Source organism: Calonectris borealis, chromosome W (assembly GCF_964195595.1).
Source record: "Calonectris borealis chromosome W, bCalBor7.hap1.2, whole genome shotgun sequence".
Classification (NCBI taxonomy): Eukaryota; Metazoa; Chordata; class Aves; order Procellariiformes; family Procellariidae; genus Calonectris; species Calonectris borealis.
In genome coordinates, this window is record NC_134351.1 from 9,726,853 (window position 1) to 9,745,961 (window position 19,109).

General features: G+C 45.4%; 1 protein-coding gene across 4 annotated transcripts in view; it reads left to right on the plus strand.

Annotated features, from left to right (window-relative positions):
- Positions 1–19,109, plus strand: part of LOC142074819 (CUGBP Elav-like family member 4) — a 717,496-nt gene that overhangs the window by 641,429 nt on the left and 56,958 nt on the right. For all 4 annotated transcript variants that reach the window (XM_075135698.1, XM_075135697.1, XM_075135699.1 and 1 more), the window contains exons 7-8: positions 1,805–1,952; positions 7,259–7,408. In XM_075135698.1, coding sequence (XP_074991799.1) covers positions 1,805–1,952; positions 7,259–7,408 — 298 coding nt within the window. The remainder of the gene's footprint in view (positions 1–1,804; positions 1,953–7,258; positions 7,409–19,109) is intronic.

Consider the following 19,109-nt stretch of genomic DNA (forward strand, 5'->3'; position numbering starts at 1 on the left):
TATGCAGGGTATAATAAAAAAGGGTAATTAACAATCAAAGGGAAAGCCACCACCTTGCCGCCAATCTGCATTAGGCTACAAAAAATAATAGTACTCAACGCTAGTACAGCACTTTTCATCTGTAGATCTGAAGGCACTCCTACGTGAGGAGGCAGGTATCCTGTGTCCCATTTTATCCCTGGAGAAACCAAGGCAAGTTTACACAACTTGTGCACAGTTATACAGCAGGTCAGTGGCAGAGCATCCTTTACTTTGGTCTCTTCATAGATGGTGACAAGGAAAGTTTCAGCATTTAAATGAGCGCAGTGCTTTCAAGGATTTGTTTTAGTGTGTATGTGTATGAACAGCTAATTTAGATGATATTTCAATATTAAACCGAACAGTAGGGAACAGTCTGTTCCTTTTGAGGTCTGTTTAATGCTGAGAAGCGTGTCCCGTGTGCTTAAACAACAGCATCCGAGGGTGATTTCCTGATGGGAGAGAGAGTGAAATCACAGAGAGCAGCAAAACAGAGGTACTCTAATTCTGGAGAGAGCAAAGACATGAGTCACTTCTAAAATCACTACAGAAAAAGTTTCCTTCTCCACTATTATAATTAAGCCACGCATTACCAGAGGCGGGGGAATGAACAGAGTGAGGTTTTGCTCTCTGCTCATCCTCTTTCTCCCACACTTTCTCTAAGCATCCACCACTGGTCACTAGTGGGGGTTCGATACGGACTCAGACGTACCTCATCTGGCTCTTCGTACAGCTCCAGGGAAGGAGACAAGCGGCAGCTTCATCCAAACTGCCTTCTCCTTCACACCAGGACCATTTTACAAGCCCGCTGCAGCCATCCTGTACACAGGAACTGCAATGGCTGTGTGCTAGGTTCAGAGTGTAAAATAACGATAGCAAAGTCTGGTTTTAATGTAAGAAGCATTTCCAGCATGCATAACCATTCACCACCCTTCTGCTCCAAAATTTTTACCCCCAAATACCTGAAAATATAGCCCGGGTTCCTCATTTTTGCCTTTTGTAGGTGCCTTAAAAGAAGCAGCATTTTGATCACTTTCTGGAAAAAAATAAAATTAAGGAAGTCATCCCAGATCAAAACCACACAGAAGGGGTTTTCCCACTACACAGTATTAATCTTATTAAAGTAGGGAAGCTCCCTTCTCTTGCATAGCTCTTCCAGGAGTCTCTGCTTGGTTGTGTTGGAAATAGGTGCTGTAATCTGATTAGAAGGGTTGGTCATGGTTTTGCTCAGTGCCCACCAGAGGCCTCCCAGCAGCACAAGAAAAAATGATTCCTGTTACTGACAGATGGAAACAAATCAAGTTATCCCCAGAGAATTAGATAAACTCGTTGCTCTGGAGGGGGGATCCCCTCTCCCCACCGCTCCACGTACACTGGTCTCCCATCAACAGCCACCAGTGCTTTCCCAGAGGTTTGCTACAAGCAACATAAACCATGAAACCTTTCTGCTCAGGAATGTGTAAAGTCCTTTCTCTGCCTTTCTCATCAGGGAAGGGCCAGGGAGTCAGAGGCCTGAGTCCAACTCATGGGAGATCTCCACATTGGGGAACACATCATGGCAGTGGGGACCATAAAGACCCCAAGATGCAAAAATGCATTTTGCTTCCGGCCCCTATAGCAAGAAGGAGAAGGCCAAGGCTGGGGGGTACCACAGGCATGGTGAGCTGACATCTCAAAACAGAGGGATGCCTCACACCCTCACCATGGGTCCCCATCCTGGTGCCGGTGCCACGGGCTGCCCTGCCGGTGACCGCGTGATATTTTTTCCCTGCTCTCTTTGTTCCAGCTGATGCAGCAGCAAGCCGCGATCATGGCGTCGGTGGCGCAGGGTGGCTACCTGAACCCCATGGCAGCCTTTGCCGCGGCCCAGATGCAGCAGATGGCGGCTCTGAACATGAACGGCCTGGCGGCCGCCCCCATGACACCAACCTCAGGTAAGGGGCTGGGGGGGTGGAGATGGCAAAGGGCAGGAAAATCTGGCCACATCCCAGAGGAGAGCTGGCAGGACATGTTAGCTGACAGGTTCTGCCCCCAGTTGGTGTTTACTGAAATGTTGGTCTTGTTGGTGAGGGCCACCAGAAGTGAGGAGTAGAGATCCTTTTGTGGTCTGGGAGTGGGGAAAAGGGGCAGAGAAAGGCTGTCACCACCTTTTCCAGGGCTGGGGCCAGCTGCAGGTCAGCTTCTGTATCATGAAATCGTTGAAAGGGCAAAGTCAAAGGGCTCACTAGCAGTGGGCTGTTGGGCTAGCTGTGCCCCGTGCCGGGTGGGACTCACTGGTGGGTGAGGAGAGAAAAAAGGGTTGAGACCCACCAGAGCTGGGATGCAATGGGTTTGTTGGGGAGGAGGAAGGATACTGGCAGGGAAGGCACTGGAAAGGGCCCTCAGACATGACCCTTCTGTCTCCACCTTATCCCTTGCACAACTTTCCTTCAGCTCTGAGCACCCTCCAAATGGCACAAAACATCCCCCAGTGACTTACACTGGTTTATTGGTGGTGCATATAGATGTCCAAGGGGTCAGTGCTGGTGCTGTCACAGCCAGGCTAGTCCAAAGACAAACAAAATAAGGTTTGCGGTGAGATGCAATATCATTAACAAGATGAGCTATGTCTTTGGGACACATAAGCCTTTCCCCTACTGTGAAATAGGACAGGAGGTACTCAGGGAAGACCTCTGGTGCTACCTGCAATGCAATTTTTTGGTGAGAGGGTTTCTGGCTGCTGGAGCAGAGACAGGCAGTCAGTGAAGGGCTGCCAGGATCAGACTGCGAGGTGTCACAAGAAGCCCATGCTAGGAGGTGCAGCATATGATTCAGTGGGCAGAGAATTAAGCTGAGGTAGAAACAGGACTGGCTTTCCTGGGGTTTGAAGCACAAGGAAATCATTTGGGTAGGAACAGGTCAAGGAACTGGCAGGGCTGGTAGTCATGGAGTGGCATGTGAGCTACAGCAGGGAAGTAGGGCAGCAGGGAAAGCGGGGCCAAACCATGAGAGGAAAGAAGTGAGAATTTTGAGAGCTTTGCAATATACCACTGAGTCTGGTAGGACTCAAAGGTACATCTTCAGAGGACCGTTTCTAAGGGACAGGTTGGGATAAAAGGGTCCCTGGAGTGGTGCAGGTTGTTCCTATGAGAGGCACTGGGGATGGGACTGTGTCCAGAAAGATATGGCATACCAATGTCCTTGTGTGAATCTTGAAGGATCAAGCTGCCCTTGAGGTGACCAGCTTGACAAAGGTGTGGGGTGAGACATGGGAGGAGTGAGCTATGCCTGAGCCAGCTGTGGTGCAGGCAGCGCTGGGCAGAGCAGGATCCGGGGGACTCCAGAGCAGAGCAGCAAGAGAGGAAAGGGGCAGCTTCATTGCTGAACATGAAGAGGTCTGCACCAGCCCTGGAGCAGGAAAGGGCTGTCTGACAAAGCAGCCAGGAAAGATGCCTCATGGCTGAGAAACACTGGATGGCAGGGAGATGAGGCACCGCAGCAGCGCAGCCTTGGGGGGTGTTCCTGATGAACTGAGTCCTGCTAACCTGTCTGCCAAAGAAAACCTCCCCGTTCACACACAGCTTAGCATCTCTTTGCAATCTGTAGCTGGGAACAATGTCAGCAGCTACTGGATCAGATACCTATCTTTTCTTTTGCTTGTATTAGAATATGAGAGGGGAAAAAAGGGAGAGGAAAGAAGACAGATCTCATTCCATGCGAACTTATGGAGACCCAAGGAAAAGCACTTTACTCAAAAACCTTATGCCACACATTTCAAAATATATGTTTACAAAACGATAAATGTATAAACAACAAGTCGATGGAACTACTGCAAATCCAAATAGAAAAGTGGCTTAATTATATGTGCACCCTTTAAACCCGCTGCTGGAAAGATTATCATATTTGCATTAGCTAGATTTGTTTTGTGTTGGTGGGAGCAGAGAGAACGTCAAACAAAGACTGCCTGGAATTCAAATGCTCTCGGGGCCTGGAAAGCTGAATCCAGTAGTGGTTTGTGATGGCCCCACCACAAAAGAGCACAAGCTCTTTTGCATATAAATAAGTCTTGAGAGAGCGAGTTCTGTGACATAGGTGTGTAAATACCAGTACAACAGCCAAATTCTGTGCCTACCATGATATTCAGCACATGAAAAATATCCCAGCCCTTCTTCGGTGTAAGCTCTGCTCCTCTTCTCCTGTGCCCGATGCCTTTTGGGGACTGTTAAACTCTTATTGTCAGCATACAGGAGAGGAAAGCTCATGTTTTTTACATGTTTTCCAGAGCACCCATGACTGGTCATTATTGAAAATAAGATGCTGGTTTAGATGATCCCTTGATCTCTTTCATGGTGGCAGATTTTGCACTCTCCTTATGACATATTTTCAATTATGAAGCTTATGCACTTTGGCATTACTGCAGATTTACTTTCATGAAAAACCTCTGTAATGGATCGTGGAAATGTCCATTGACAATTATTCCTTGGGTGAAATATTTAGACTTCGAAATGACTCCTTGTATTACTACAACACTCACAAAGCTTGTGAAAAGATGCATAGAAAATGTTTCACATAACGTCTGAGCAAGCAAGCCTGCAACACTAGCAGCTATTTCTGAGTAGCCAGGAGATATTTGAAGCCTAATGTGAATTATCCTGCTGGCTTTTGTTAGCATTCAGAAAGTCTCGTGGAAAATGATCATTCTGCTTCATAGCAGGATTTCCAGTCATTGAAGTATATCTTTGTTCTGACTTGGGATGAAAATGAAACATTTCAAAGTTCTCTGAAAAACAGGCATTAGAAAAAGTGTTTGGAACGTTGAAAAAAAAAAAGAAGTGTTTTGATCTTTCCTAAGCAAAAGAAAAATTGTGCTAGAAAAAGGACACTGGTAACCCAGAAGTCCTAGAGGCTTTGGAGATATTGGCTGAGCACAGTGCCTCTGTGCTGGTATCTTCTCCTAATCCAGTTGGTTTTCTTGCATCCTGCCTCTAGGAGAGGGCGTTCCTTGGGACACGGCCATGAGTTCATTCAGGCTCACGAGTTCCCATGGGACCTAGGAACTTAAAGAGTTTTGGATCCAGGCAAATCTAACAGACTAGAGACAGGATCCATCTCACCTGGCTTTAACCATACAAAAGTTAGACATCTAGTTTAAGCTAGTCACCTGGCTTGCCTGCAGTCAATGGAGTGCAGTAGGCAGCCCCAGTGGGTATGTATATTTTATGCTATCTTTATGCTGTTTGCTGGAATTTTGACGGTTCCCCATCAAGAGCCAGGTTTATCTCACACAACAGACCGTAATTGCTAGGCAATTAAATTGACATCTCTGAAAGTTTGGTTCAAGTTTTGCATTTCTCCCATCATTGGTATAATCTGGGTAAAAAGTGGGTCTGCAGCAGGTCTGCCACTCTGTTAACTGCACAGAGGGGCTGGAAATGAAATATCATCTAGGCTTCCTTCCTTCATTCCTTCTCTTCTCCCTCCCTCCCTCCATGTTGTAAATCTGCACCTGGTGTAGCTGCAGCAAGAGGTCTCAAACCAGGGATGAAATCCACAACTGGCATGCACCGCTGCCATTTGTTCTCTGCGGTGGCATTATGCCAGTTTTACTCCAACTACAGATCTGACCTCTCCAGGGGGGTTCTTTATAAGAAGAAAACTAAAGAATTGCAATGAATATGCCTAAACTTCCTTAGACATGCACAAAATAGCAAGCACAAATCCCTTGCTGCAATTTTAGAAAAAAATTACTTACATTGTCTATTCAAATAAAGGAGATATCCAGAAAAGCAACGGAAATTTTAGCTAGCCTTTGTGATTTGCAAGCTGATGGCATATGCTAAGAGCATTGCCTTTGGACTTCAGTTGCCACTGCTGGCTCCCTGTACCTCCACAGAGGACATTTTTAAAGGCCAACACCATTTAAATAAGCAAAAGGGAAGCAGCAGCTTGTCTGCTCAGGGTATAAGAAAAGAGCCGAAATCTTGCCTGTTTTTTGGGCTATTCAAATTACATAAAAATTACATACATACTCAAAGAACATATTAAAACATCTCCTGCATCTATATTGGCTTTCTTAAAGCACCAACACAGATTTAAGTAGTCATTAAAGTGTGTTATTGGACTAACCCATCATGGAATGATGCTATGGTGAAGAAAATTTCTGCAATTGGTTTAAAAAAGAGGTTACTGCAAAAATAGTGCTTTCAATCAGTAGTATACCCTGACACAGAAAGATATTGCTGAAGATAAGATAGTTTAACTTCCCACTCACAGCTAGCAAGAGAAAAATACGATTTCATACATATTGAAAACTCATTTTTGGTCCCCAAAAACATCCTGAGTATGTTTCAAGAAGCACAGACTGCCCAGCCATTTTAAACATACATAGGAGCAGACAATGAGGTAGCAGAGGGATTTAATTCTCCCCTCAGAAATTTAAGAATTCTCTACCAGTGAGTGATAGGATCCCACCCAAAATATAAAGACTAAATTGTTCTTCTGAAATAGCAGCATTACAGTCCTTCACAGGATGCATCTGGGAAGAAGGGAAGAGTATGATTCCATGAAAGAAACAAATCTAACCCAAATTTTGCCACTGTTGAGTGGGAGATCTCCACTAAAACTCTACGATGTCAAGTTTGGGCCAAACAGTGACACTAAAAAAAAGGTATTACTGACTGCCTTCGGGCTACAAATCAACTTGCCAAACCTTTTAAGGATCCCTGGTGCTGAGAAAGTTCAGAATAAGTTTGTACATGAAATGTGTATTCATGAGAGAGTGCAGACAGAGTAGTCCTGGAAATCAGTGCGCCCACAAAGCTGACGTCTCCAAAGAGAAACTGAGAGGAACTGCTGTACAAAGGTGGGACTAAGAATTTGCTTCTGGTACTAAATGGTATCTAGGAAAGAAACATTTTCTTATTTAGCAATTTAAACATGGGAGAAGGTTGAGGAGGAAGGGTGATATTTCTATAGTTTTCTATCACTTGATGTTACCTGTGGATCTAGCCTAGAGACCACGATCACCAAACAAAAGCTTCGTTCTATTGAAGTTTTGCAAGCCTTTCTTAAGTGTTTTCCAAACAGAGGAGCAACGGCAAGCAGTCCCTTTCTTTGCACAACAGTTTGGGAGATTTTTAATTTCTTGGATTATCAGAAGGTTTCTGTGTACTGGTCACAGCTGTTGTGTCAGCAGTTTTCTCCATGTAGTTATTGTTTCCAAAACTCACCAGCTCTGATTTTGTGTCCTCCCCACTTGCAGGTGGAAGCACGCCTCCTGGCATAACTGCACCAGCTGTGCCTAGCATCCCATCTCCAATTGGGGTGAATGGTTTCACTGGCCTCCCGCCGCAGGCTAACGGGCAGCCCGCCGCAGAAGCCGTGTTTGCTAATGGCATCCACCCTTACCCAGGTAAGCCAGACCAATGTTGTGCCCACAACCTGCTCCTTCAATCTTAGGGAGATTGTCCACATCCACAGGCTTTGTCTAGCATGAGCCACCTCAGAAGGACTATACCCCACACCATCAGGGCTCACTAACATGGGTGTAGTTAGCTCTTACCCAGCTACAGTTGTTATACGCTTAAGTCTGGATGATAGACACAAGGGCATGTTGGAGGTGGAAAATTTTTATGCTGAAGAATTGAGTGCTCATCTGCTGGATGACTTGTCTGGTGAATACAATCAGGACACCCCGCAAGTTTTGCTTTAGCTAAAATTTGATCTGAGGCCTGACCAGCTGGCAGATTTGCTAGCAGTACTCCCAAGGGTCTTGCTCCTGGCTAGCCTTGAAGGAGCTGTGCTAAGCCTATTTGCATCTCCTAGCACCCACCATTGGTATCTCCTGCTGGGATTCCCTTGCAGCCTGATAGCTCTGGGAGGATGAGTCCAGAGGGTCCACATGGCTACTGACCCAAACTGCCCCGTGCCTCAGACCATGTGCGCAGGCAGAAGGTGTTAGTCTCCAAAATGCTCACTGCATCCAAATCCTGTTGCCTTACCAGGCCTGGAGACTGAAGCTCCTTTAATATAGCCACAGAATGGGCTCAGCTTCACCCTTTTGTGGCGCACCACCAGAGAACTCCTGCTGGGATTTAGACCGTGACTAGCTCAAAAGATGCCAGCACCGAAGGAGCGGTTTTGCAAGCCCTGGCAGTCAGGGATGAACGAGGGAGGTTAAAGGGTACATACCTGCCTCTATACTTGTACTTACAAATATATGGACACTCTGAGGCTATAATCACCAAGAACTCAGGAGTTTACAAGTCCTTAATGTGCACCTATATTTTTTCAGCATCCTCAAGATTTGAGGTAGCCCTCTCCTCCAAGATGTACTTCTGCTAGGAAGACACTCCTTATCATTGCTGTACACATAATAATAATAACAACCATAACAATAAAAATTTAAGTAAATGTTGCTAATTGATCCTAGCCACCAGCTGGCAAAGGAGCATTTTACCCTGGGACACTCACAGATTGATCTAGTCTGTTAGGAAATCAAACACTGAGTCAGATGCTTCAGCCAAAAAGCCCACAAGACCCCTAAGAAAAAAAAAACTCTCTATCTTAGCCAGTCCTGAAAACTCTGAAGATTCAACATCACAGGGGACTTTATGAACTACAAGGAAAAATACCACATAATGTAGAAATACAAAAGTCTTACTAGCTACAGTTCAGACAATGTCACTGAAAAAAAGCCACCCTGTGAATGCAGCAAAGGAAAGCCCAGAAATACCAAGAGTATTGAAAAATAATTATCATCCTTCCCACACAAACTTTGCAAACATTTAGCCATGAGTTCAACTTTAAGAAGACTTGAAATCAAGGGGCTTACTGTGCTAAAAGTTAGGCATGTATATACATGCTTGTAGCAGCTTAGACGGATGGAGAGCTCTCGGAGGCTTATGGAGGCATCAGAAGATTGCAGGGAGACCTTAGTATGCTCAGTGAGCTCAACCACAGCACCAAGAAAACATCCTGTCTTTAAGGTTATATAAATATAGCCATCTGTTCAACTATCCATCTATCTAAGTATCTGCGTGCTTGCCAGTCTATCATCTCTCTGTTTATTCATCCATTTCTATGTCTATCTTTTTTCCTGGTTTATCTAGCTCCTTTTAGCTAATCTTCCATGATCCATTACTACAGATATCAGAGAACAGATGAACTTTCTAGATGAATCTTAATGAGTTGAGCTTTTGTTACTATCTCCAACTACCCCCATAATTAAAGCAAGCTATCAGTTAGATATTTCATCCATGATTATATAAAAGTCAATGGCCTTAATCCAATTCTTTCTGAGTTTTGGAGAGCCAGCAATTCACAGTAAGTCCCTGCACAAACATCACCAGCCGAACACACCGAAAGGTGACAGTCATCCTTGCCCCGCTTTGCTGCAGGCAGAGAGGCTCCTTTCTGCCGGTAAAGCTGACATCCAAATAGTCTGCTTTGTGTAAAGGATGGATTTATCTCGGTGTGTCTTCAGCAATATACTGGTCCTTCTCGGTGCTCAGTTTCCCCATAACTTAGGGAACAGTGGCAGGCCAAACCCTCACCTCTCATTTTACTTCTGCCTGTCCCCACTAGCAATGAAACCCTGAAAGCAAGCCCTTTTGTAGCAGTTTGGGTGCAGGACACATCATGTGTTTGCTCCGTCTTATTCTCTTCCTTCTCATGACCATTTATGCACTCTCCAAAACTTTACTCCTTGCCAAAGGCTTTATTGAGGCCTGGAGCTTAGCAGTGTTAAAAAAAAAAGGATTATGCATATATATGGGTAATGAGAACATCCACAGTCATATTAGACTGGGTAAAAATGTAGAAAGGACACAAAACTTCATGCTTTGTGATATAAGCCAGCCACTAATTGCTTGGGGTTAGAAAGAAATTTTCATCACTGGGCAGCTTATTCCATCATTGTTCATTATGGGATTTTTCGCACTCTTCTCTGTGGTATTTGTTACTGGTGCTGCCCTGTGGTTCTGCATGTCTGTGTTTCTAAATGCAAGGGTAAAAATAAAATATTAAAGCTGAGCATATAATTGCACTAACGTTATAGAGAAGAAAAGAACATGCCAGTCCCCATCCAAAGTCAGCATCTTCCAAACAACTTTCTTTTATGGTACATCTCTCATTCTGAAAGTGGCTGAGTGCTGCAGTACTATGTACATAACCATAGTCTTGCTGTAATTATGACTTGCCATATATTGTTTAAAGCCTGAATTTTGCTCTCAGATACTCCTTCATATTCCGCAAACAACTCAAATGTGGGTTCACACCATTATATCCTGTAACAGAATGTTCTTTGTTGCTTGAAAATAGCAAAACAGGACAATGAAAATCTGTAGAGGCATGACATCCACATCATTCAGACCCAAATAAATCCCATTAATTGTGCAGTTTGTCTGCAGGTCCACCTTTGTGTCTAGCTACAATATCTTTGATGCTGCCTTTAAAGGACTCCAGAACTCCACAATATTTGCACTATAAAAACAAGTCCATATCATGTAATTGTATTTACTCTGTAGTTTCACTCTTTTTTTTTCTGTCTTTCCTGTGCTCTTTTTTTAAGATTCCCTTTGTTTGGAGCAGGGACCCACTGAACCATCCATGGCTTTGGGGCAAAGGCAAGAGTAGGTTGAACATCCCTACTCACCAGGTCTCTGATCACAGCCCCAGTCCCTGCAGGAATTAGCTTTTTCTGTGGCTCTGGCTAGGCTATGGATCCATACAGTAGCACTAGAAAACCATTCCTTGCAGGCATACTCTTTGCAAGCCATGCTCTCGTCTTCTCCAAGATCAGCCAGTACATAATGCCTCACAGTGCACTTTTTGACATGGACAGACTAACAAGGGAGTAAATGTTTCCCCTTCCACTGGTCTGAGCCCCTTTGGAGATCTGACCTTTTTGTGTATTAATGCCTGCCCTTTAGTCTTTCAGCTTGCAGAGCTATTGAACACGGCAACGTGTCACAACATATAGTGAGGACAAGAGCATAATCTGTTGTGCCATGATCTTGTGAGTCACTTTGCAGCAGCGCAAGAGCATTTGCCATTTCAACATTAGCCATAGTAACAGGGATTGCGCTCTTCTGCCAAAGCTTCTTAGCCACCCAGAGCCCAGTGCCTCTCTTGTAACAGTGTGTGAGGTACAATAACAGTGGAGACCATCTGCACTGGTTGTTGCTGTGTCTCACACCATCAGCACTCTGCTCTCCAGGAACGCGTCCTGCCCTACTGGATTGCATTGCGAGGGACTGGACAAAATGCTTGCTCCAAAGATAAAGCCTCCTTGGGAAGAGAAGGGGAGGGAGAGATGAGAATCATAGAATCATAGAATCATACAGGTTGGAATAGACCTCTAAGATCATCGTGTCCAACCGTCAACCCAACACACCATGCCCACTACACCATGTCCCTAAGGGCCTCATCTACACGTCTTTTAAATACCTCCAGGGATGGTGACTCCACCACTTCCCTGGGCAGCCTGTTCCAAGGCCTGACCACTCTTTCAGTAAAGAAATTTTTCCTAATGTTCAATCTAAACCTCCCTTGGCGCAACTTGAGGCCATTTCCTCTTGTCCTATCGCTAGTTACTTGGGAGAAGAGACCAACCCCCACCTCGCTACACCCTCCTTTCAGGTAGTTGTAGAGCGCGATGAGGTCTCCCCTCAGCCTCCTCTTCTCCAGGCTAAACAACCCCAGTTCCCTCAGCCGCTCCTCATAAGACTTGTGCTCCAGGCCCTTCACCAGCTTCGTTGCCCTCCTCTGGACGCGCTCCAGCACCTCCATGTCCTTCTTGTAGTGAGGGGCCCAAAACTGAACACAGGATTCGAGGTGCGGCCTCACCAGTGCCGAGTACAGGGGCACGATCACCTCCCTATTCCTGCTGGCCACACTATTTCTAATACAGGCCAGGATGCCCAGAAAATGGGGAGAGCAAAGGGCAGCAAACAAGAGAGAGAATGGATTGGCTGTCAAAGGATCAGTGAAATGAGGGAACTGGAAGGACGCACAGAGTAGAGCCCCCAGAAAAGAGTGAGGACTGCTCTGTGGTCTTTTGCCCAGTGATGTGCCCAGGAAGAAGCAGAAATACACCCCACAGTGTCCAACAGCTCCCGAACAAACTTATTCCTCCTGGGCCAAGGGATGTCCAGCTTGACCAGAGCCAGGGACTGGTATGGCAGCTTTGTGGAGCCTCAGATGGGGAATGCTTTCCAGGATACTGAGTTCTTCAGTACATTTGGTATGGGCTTAGGTTGCTGAGGAAAACAAAAGCAAAGTTCCCTATGCTCATAATACACTAAAAACACGTTGTCTCATTTACTGTTCTCAGGCACACAGTGGTTCTGTTTCTGACTGCCCACCACTGCCAGGACTAGCTCTATCTCTCCTCTCTGCAGACACAGCAGATATCCCCCCACTCCCCTTTGGTTACACTGTGGGTATGTCTGGGCTAGCAAGACCGCAAGCTCCACTTCATACCCTATTTGGGGTCCAGCCCTCTCCAGCGAGGACTAGCTGGCAGTACAAATGGGCAGCCAAGCCTTTATGCCCACATGTTTCCAAGCCACCACTGAGATTGGCAGTAAAAGTGTCCCCCATGGGTGAATTCCTGTGCTGTAGAAACTCATGTCTTAGGAACTGAACCAAGACCATCAATTCATTTTCCTCGGCTCAATCAGGCAGTAACCGATTTCACCCATTGCCAGCAGAGACAGGATTCAAACTCCATTTGTAATTATTATCATTACCCAAGCTAATTTTGTAGGGGAGGAGTTGCTGGCATGCTAATATGACATCCTTATCTATTAGCTTGTCAATTAGCTAGCGACGCTGCTGGTGGGCAGGCTGCTGCTGTGGACCAGTCAGTCCAGGATCAGTCCTGATCACAACAGAGACCATCCAATGGCATTGGGCAAGATCAGGGCTTCACTTGTGCAGGCAGGGAACGGGACTGACTTCCCCCACTCCAATGCCCACCCTGACATTTCAGTCCTGAAAGATGTCAGACAAGAAGGGTTTAGAGAGGAGGTGAATCAGGAGAACAGGAAAAAAGTGACCTGCCTGCACCTGTAGAAGGTCCAGGTTGAAAACCAAGACCCACAGCATTCGGTCCAGACATACACCATGCCCTAGAAATGTACCTGGATCAGCGGCCCCAAGGCTAAGTTACTTACTACGTGAAATCTTTGGCTGTGTTGTGTTTGTCCACCCTAAATCTCCGGGTGAGAGCTTTGTTGTTCATATTTTGTATCAGCAGTTCCAAAACTGCAACAGTGAGCACCTGAAACATCATTATGACTAGGAAGCATTTATTTGACCCATTTGTAACAATCTGCCACGTGCCATAAACCACGCTTTACTAGTAAAATAAATAAGTGAAGGAATGCACTCATTAAAAATATAATAACAAGTTGCCATCTTCAATTGTAGTCTAAGCTACTTTAATGATGCCATGTACTTCCAGCGATCATGCTGCAGCCATAATGAATGAGGTTGTTTAAGGCAGTTGTGGGAGCCTTTCCAGAGCCAAAGTGTTTTCTCCTCTGATCTGGAAGAAGGTGTAAATACAAATCAGGCTCTGTGCTGACATTCTCAGAGGCATGAATTAAGTGAATTAAGACCTTGAGCTTTATTTTCAAAGGTGACTTAAACTAAGCTCCCCAAAACTATGGAGTTAAGTGCCTTAATAGCTTTTAAAACCTGACCCCGACTTATGTGTTTGTGGCCTTAGGCAAAGGGAGGGAAGTCTGGTCCTGACTCTGCTGTTGTATTAGTACGTCACCTTGGCCAGCCACCTCCACCTGTCTGCATTGCTGAGTCTTCTGTGTCTTTCTTGCTTTGTCCACTGGAAGTTCTTCATTGCCAGACATGACTTCTATCATGTGTTTGCACAGCACCCATCTCAGCGGAGGCCTGATTAGAGATGGGGCTTGGAGGTGGGACTATTAAGAAAATAATAAAGATAATCCTGATTTCCAGGGATGAACTATATGAATTTTATAGTAGGCCCATATGTTGTCCCAAATAAGCATCTACAATACCTGGGCATGCTACCGAAAGGGCTTTTCCAACTAACAGGATGGAGCAGAGGGCACAAATGCCCTGGATTTCTTGGCTCCTTTGATGGGCAGAGGGTAAGGGACAGAGGAACAACATGTCTTTGACTGAGTGGTGTCCAGCCCCTAAATGGTGAAACGAGACTATAAAACACAGGATCAGTCTCTGTTTTCTGCCGGATCAGCACATTCTTTCTGTTATTGCAGTTATTGTTGTGTCTGAATACCTAATTAATTACAACAGTAAACGCTGGCTTCTTTAATCACAGCATCAGCTGTCCTAATCAATCTTAATAATATGGAATCTGTACTATGGCATCCATGAATTTTAATCTACATAAATTTCTGAAGACCTCTCGCAAGCTTGTTGTACGAAATGATATAATTATGGATATAGATTAGGGCTGTAGAGAGTGATTTAAATTGGATTTAAAGAGAAGGTGAATAGAGCCCTCCCACTCAGTTATTTATTTATTTATTCTAATCCTGGCCTTTACATAGATTTTTTTTTTTTGCTATCATTTTATTTGCCCCCCATCATCTGAACAGCACTGTCTCTCTTTGATCGTTCTCCTCTCCCACCCACCCTCCCAGAGGTGATAGTGGTCAAGCTGCAGCTACTGGGAGAGGTGTAAAATACCTCCGGGACAGTGAGAGGAATGAATAGATGGGGCAGAGCACAAAGCTGTGGAGCCGAGTGATAACACGTTCTTGTAGATCTGTGCAGGGAACAGTGCTGCAAAATAAGAGTGAAATAGATGGAATAAAGCATGTCTGTCGGGAAATGCATTGGCAATCAGAAACAGGGGGTGAAGACGACACCATATCGGTGTAAGATTTGCTGACTTCTTCCACCAAAGTGAAATCCCAGGGTTTCTTAGGGGCCCAAAATGTGCCAGACCCTGTTTTTGTCTCTCAGAAGCACTGGGGTCCTCTGATTTCAGACAGAAGATTACCTTGGCTTTCTCTTACCCTGAGCTGAGGGGGATGGAGGGCCCCCTTTTCATGGCTCAGGCAGTAACCACCATCCTTTTTCCTCACCACCTCCACTGGCTTCAGTGCAGCTTCTCCTGATTTACACCCCTGACCATCACAGCAGACTCTAGACCACCATTTTTACCTGGGGCGCCCATATGACAGCTTGTCTTGGTCAGACACTGTAGCTGCCTTACTGGCATCTCAGGAGGGATTCTTTATAGAACACCACTTAAACTGATTTTATTTATTTTTAACAATGTGCTTCATTCTGCCACCTCCATCCTTTCATTCTCTGACAAAAGCTAAATGTCGAGCCTAACACTAGCTGAATGACCCTTTAAAAAGTTGGATTTCAATCTAGAGATATATCAGTAGTAAGAAAGCTTCCTGGTGTTAATTTTAAAGCACTGGTATTTCATGCTGACTTGGGAAATCATCCCTGGTTTTTGGCATCAGGCAGAGGATTCAGAAAGTGACATTAACGGATCTACTTTCTTTGAAGGACTTGGGAGTCATTTCTTGACTTCTGCCTAATGAATAAGTGCTGCCTTCGTTAAATTTATATTTATGGCTATATAGTAGGTCATTGGCTTGTTTTATGTCTCCAGGTTTATGGAAGGTTATCTGCCATGGTCACCTTGTGGCATCTTGGCCAGGATCGTCTCGCAAAGAGACAATTGTATCTGAGCAGGATTTTTCTCATGGAGATATGGAAATGATCAAATTAATATAGAGGCGATGTCCAGGGATAAGGCTCTTGCCCTGAGCTGACAAATGAAGTTACTATTAGCATCTGTTTTCACAGTACACCTTTAGTTTGCCCTGGCAAGGCCACAGATCCTCAGCTTCTGTAAAGCAGCAAAGCTACATGGACTTCAGCGGGGCTGATGTGATTGATAGTTGTCCTCTGGCCTCTCAGGAATCTCTCTGCTTCCTTCACCTCACCAGCTGATCCTCAGTGTGTACATTATATCACATTTAATCTCTTAAACGTCTGTACATTGGATGTAAGATCTCCATGAAGAAAGCTATTTCAAATGTTATCTGTGGGCACATTTGCACAGATGGTCACCAGCACATCCAAGGTCTTTTGATGATGTTACAACTTAGACATGCTAGTTCTGGTCCAAAAGCCCCTTTAAGGTGCTTTATGATATCCATGTCCCTCATCTAGCATCTCCTATATACCTCTAGCTCTTACCAGCCCTTACTCAGCTATTTAGCTTCTGGGTGACAGGGAGCTTACACCCTGGCACAGACAGCATGCAGAGGAGCTAAGGTCTGTTCCCAGCCCCGCGTGTCCATGTTCAACAAATATTTGCAGTTACAGAGAAGACTGGCCAGCTGGATGGGGAGAAAAGGTGGCTGAGACAGGGTAACTCTCCTATCTTAGTGCAGCATGATCTGTGTGAAGGCCACAGGGGTGCACACCCTATTAATTTATGTGTATCTTATGGAGGAAGAAAGCAACCTTCCCTCACGGTCTCCTTGAGTTGAGACGCAGAAATGATTCATGTCTCCCCATCACCTTGAATTTTAGCACGTGGTGTGCTCCAGCCTACAGTCACACGTAACCCCTGGGGCAGGTGGGCTCTGGATCGTGAGCCTCTCGTACATCCGAGCCCTTGCTTAAATTCTCATGGGTCATTAGAATGTAGGAGGGCTGTCACTTTACTGAACACAGAATGGCCACAACTTCCTCACATGTCTAATCTGTGTCTTGAGATTTCTGGATCGATACCAGCCGTTGGCCTCATCCACACTACAGCTGGAAGTACAGGCGGTTATGGCCTTCGCTAGGTTTAATTCATCTGGCAGTGAGCAGCAGCATGAAGATATGTTCATGGCTGCCCAAGCTACCTTGGCTTCGTGCCGGGGTACCCAGCCAGCCCTGGAGTCTGTGTCCTACATCTTCATAGGCCATGTTGGCCAGCATGGACACATCCACTGTACTGAAGTCACATCTTCATTTTCTGAGTAAACACTTCGAGCAAAGGAAGATGAGTTCTTCAGTGAGCTAAAGTCTTCCCTTCTGTTTTTAAGAGCTGCCAAGTTAAACTCCTGCAGGTGGTGACACACCACCACTGCTTTTCCCAAACAGCCAAGGTAGGATATGAGCCTACGAATAAACCACAGAGCCCCAAGCCAGAAGTTGCTGCCTCCCCATGCTGTCTAGTCCTACAGCCCAGGGATGCTTTCAACTCGCTCCTTTTCAAGAGCGTCCAGGGATGGTTGTGGCAGTGTTAGGGTCCTGTGTATTAGACCAGCCACCTTGCTTTACCTATGAGTAAGTGATTCCCAGCTTGGAGCAAAGCTGACTGAAATCAGGGGAGAGTCTTCCCACCGGCTTGCATGTGCTGTGAGCCAGGAGGAAAATACCTGCGTGATTTGGGGCACAAGGCAACCTCCTGAGAAAGAAAAACCTCATTATATACTACCCTTGCTGACAAGTCGTAAAGACTCAGGAAAATAATGAACTCTAAAAGCTTTGTGTGGGAGGGAAAAAAGCTGCATTCAAAGGCATGTTGTTCCAAACCCTTTAAATAAAGCACTTGCCCAGTCTTAATATTTAATCTTAAAGATGAACCATGGTTTTCGGTGTATATTTCCGAAGCTGAACAGCTTGGTTACGATGGGCAGAGTATGGCTCCAAAGGCAGGCAAGATATTCACAGGCGGGGTGAGGAAAGCAGCTCAGCAGTGAGCTGGGTGGTCCTGTTCAGGACATAGACTCAGCTATAGCTGGGAGAGTGGGCAGTTCCCACGTGTGCCCAGCTAAGGCAAGAAATAAAAGAAAGGACCACAGTCAGACAGGTACTGCTCAATAACTTCTCCTGTATCAATGAAGAGGCAGTCATTGCTAATTGTCAGCATGTCAGAGAGAGAACGAGCACGCCTGAGTCCAGCCTCAGCTGGAGAGGAAGGAAATGCTGTTGAGTGTATCTCCTGAGTAGCGGAGACAATCTCTTCTAGCTCTATAAACAGATGAGTGTAACCAAGGAAGAGCAGTTGCCTTTAGGGCAGATATGGTAGATCATTTCCTTTACTGCAGACTGCAAAACCATAGTTGTCTTATAAAGATTTGCTTCCTTTACCACATGTCCCCTCACCTTCCTCAGGAGATATCTTCTACCTGACAGGACTTGATCATTTTGGGTGCTCCAAGTTGTTATGATCCATTCTCCCAAAGGGGTGCAGGAACTGGTGTATCACTCAACCTTTCATAGTCGTTCAGTTTTCTTCTGGAGCAATATGCTCAACATTCTGTTTTTAGAGGAAAACAGTTTTGAGCAGAGGTTAAAAAGAATAGACTTTAGTTGCTTCCTTCTTCAAGAAGGCAGGAATAAGTGGAAATAGTTTTTATATTTTCCAAGCATTTCCACCAGTTTCCTGGAGCATCTACTCTTTAAAAATACAGTTTTGCATTTCTACTATGCCTTCTATTGGTCTCCCACAGGTTTTAATGTGTTCTCCTCACACCCCTTTGCAAGGGGTGAAAATCCTTACAGTAGGGCAGTGCTTTCCCATTTCACGTACACACATATTGACGGACCTGCCAAAAGTCAGTTAGGAAATCAACCAAACAACCTCCAACCTAAGTCTGCAATCCCACTTATTTCTTCCTGTGACTACCCCATCCTCAAAGTCCTTGTGATCCAGTAATGCCCATAATGAACATGAGCCTCCAAGCCTTAGCCAGCTAATTGGGTTTGTCCCCTGAAAGTTTGGTCTTCTCACCATTCCTCCTTGTATTTTGGGAGATAAGTGCAAAACCTTGCGAGCTTCTATCATGATCAATGGTGATCTTTGAAGTTAAGGTTCAAGCCGGTATTTGCATCTGTAAGAAAACACTTTGTCCATGTTCCTTGGGTCCGTAACACTCATGTTTGCCAGCCTCCCCCACACTTTGACACACAGTCAGTGTCTCTCCTTGAGTAGGTCAATGGCACTAGATTTCCTTCTAAGAGGCCCACACCTTCGCAACCTCCAAGCTCCTGCCTCCAGCCACACCTCTGTACTTGTAAGAAGGAAGAAGGTGGGATGGAGGGGGGAAAGTGGCAGCTCCCTAAGGGAT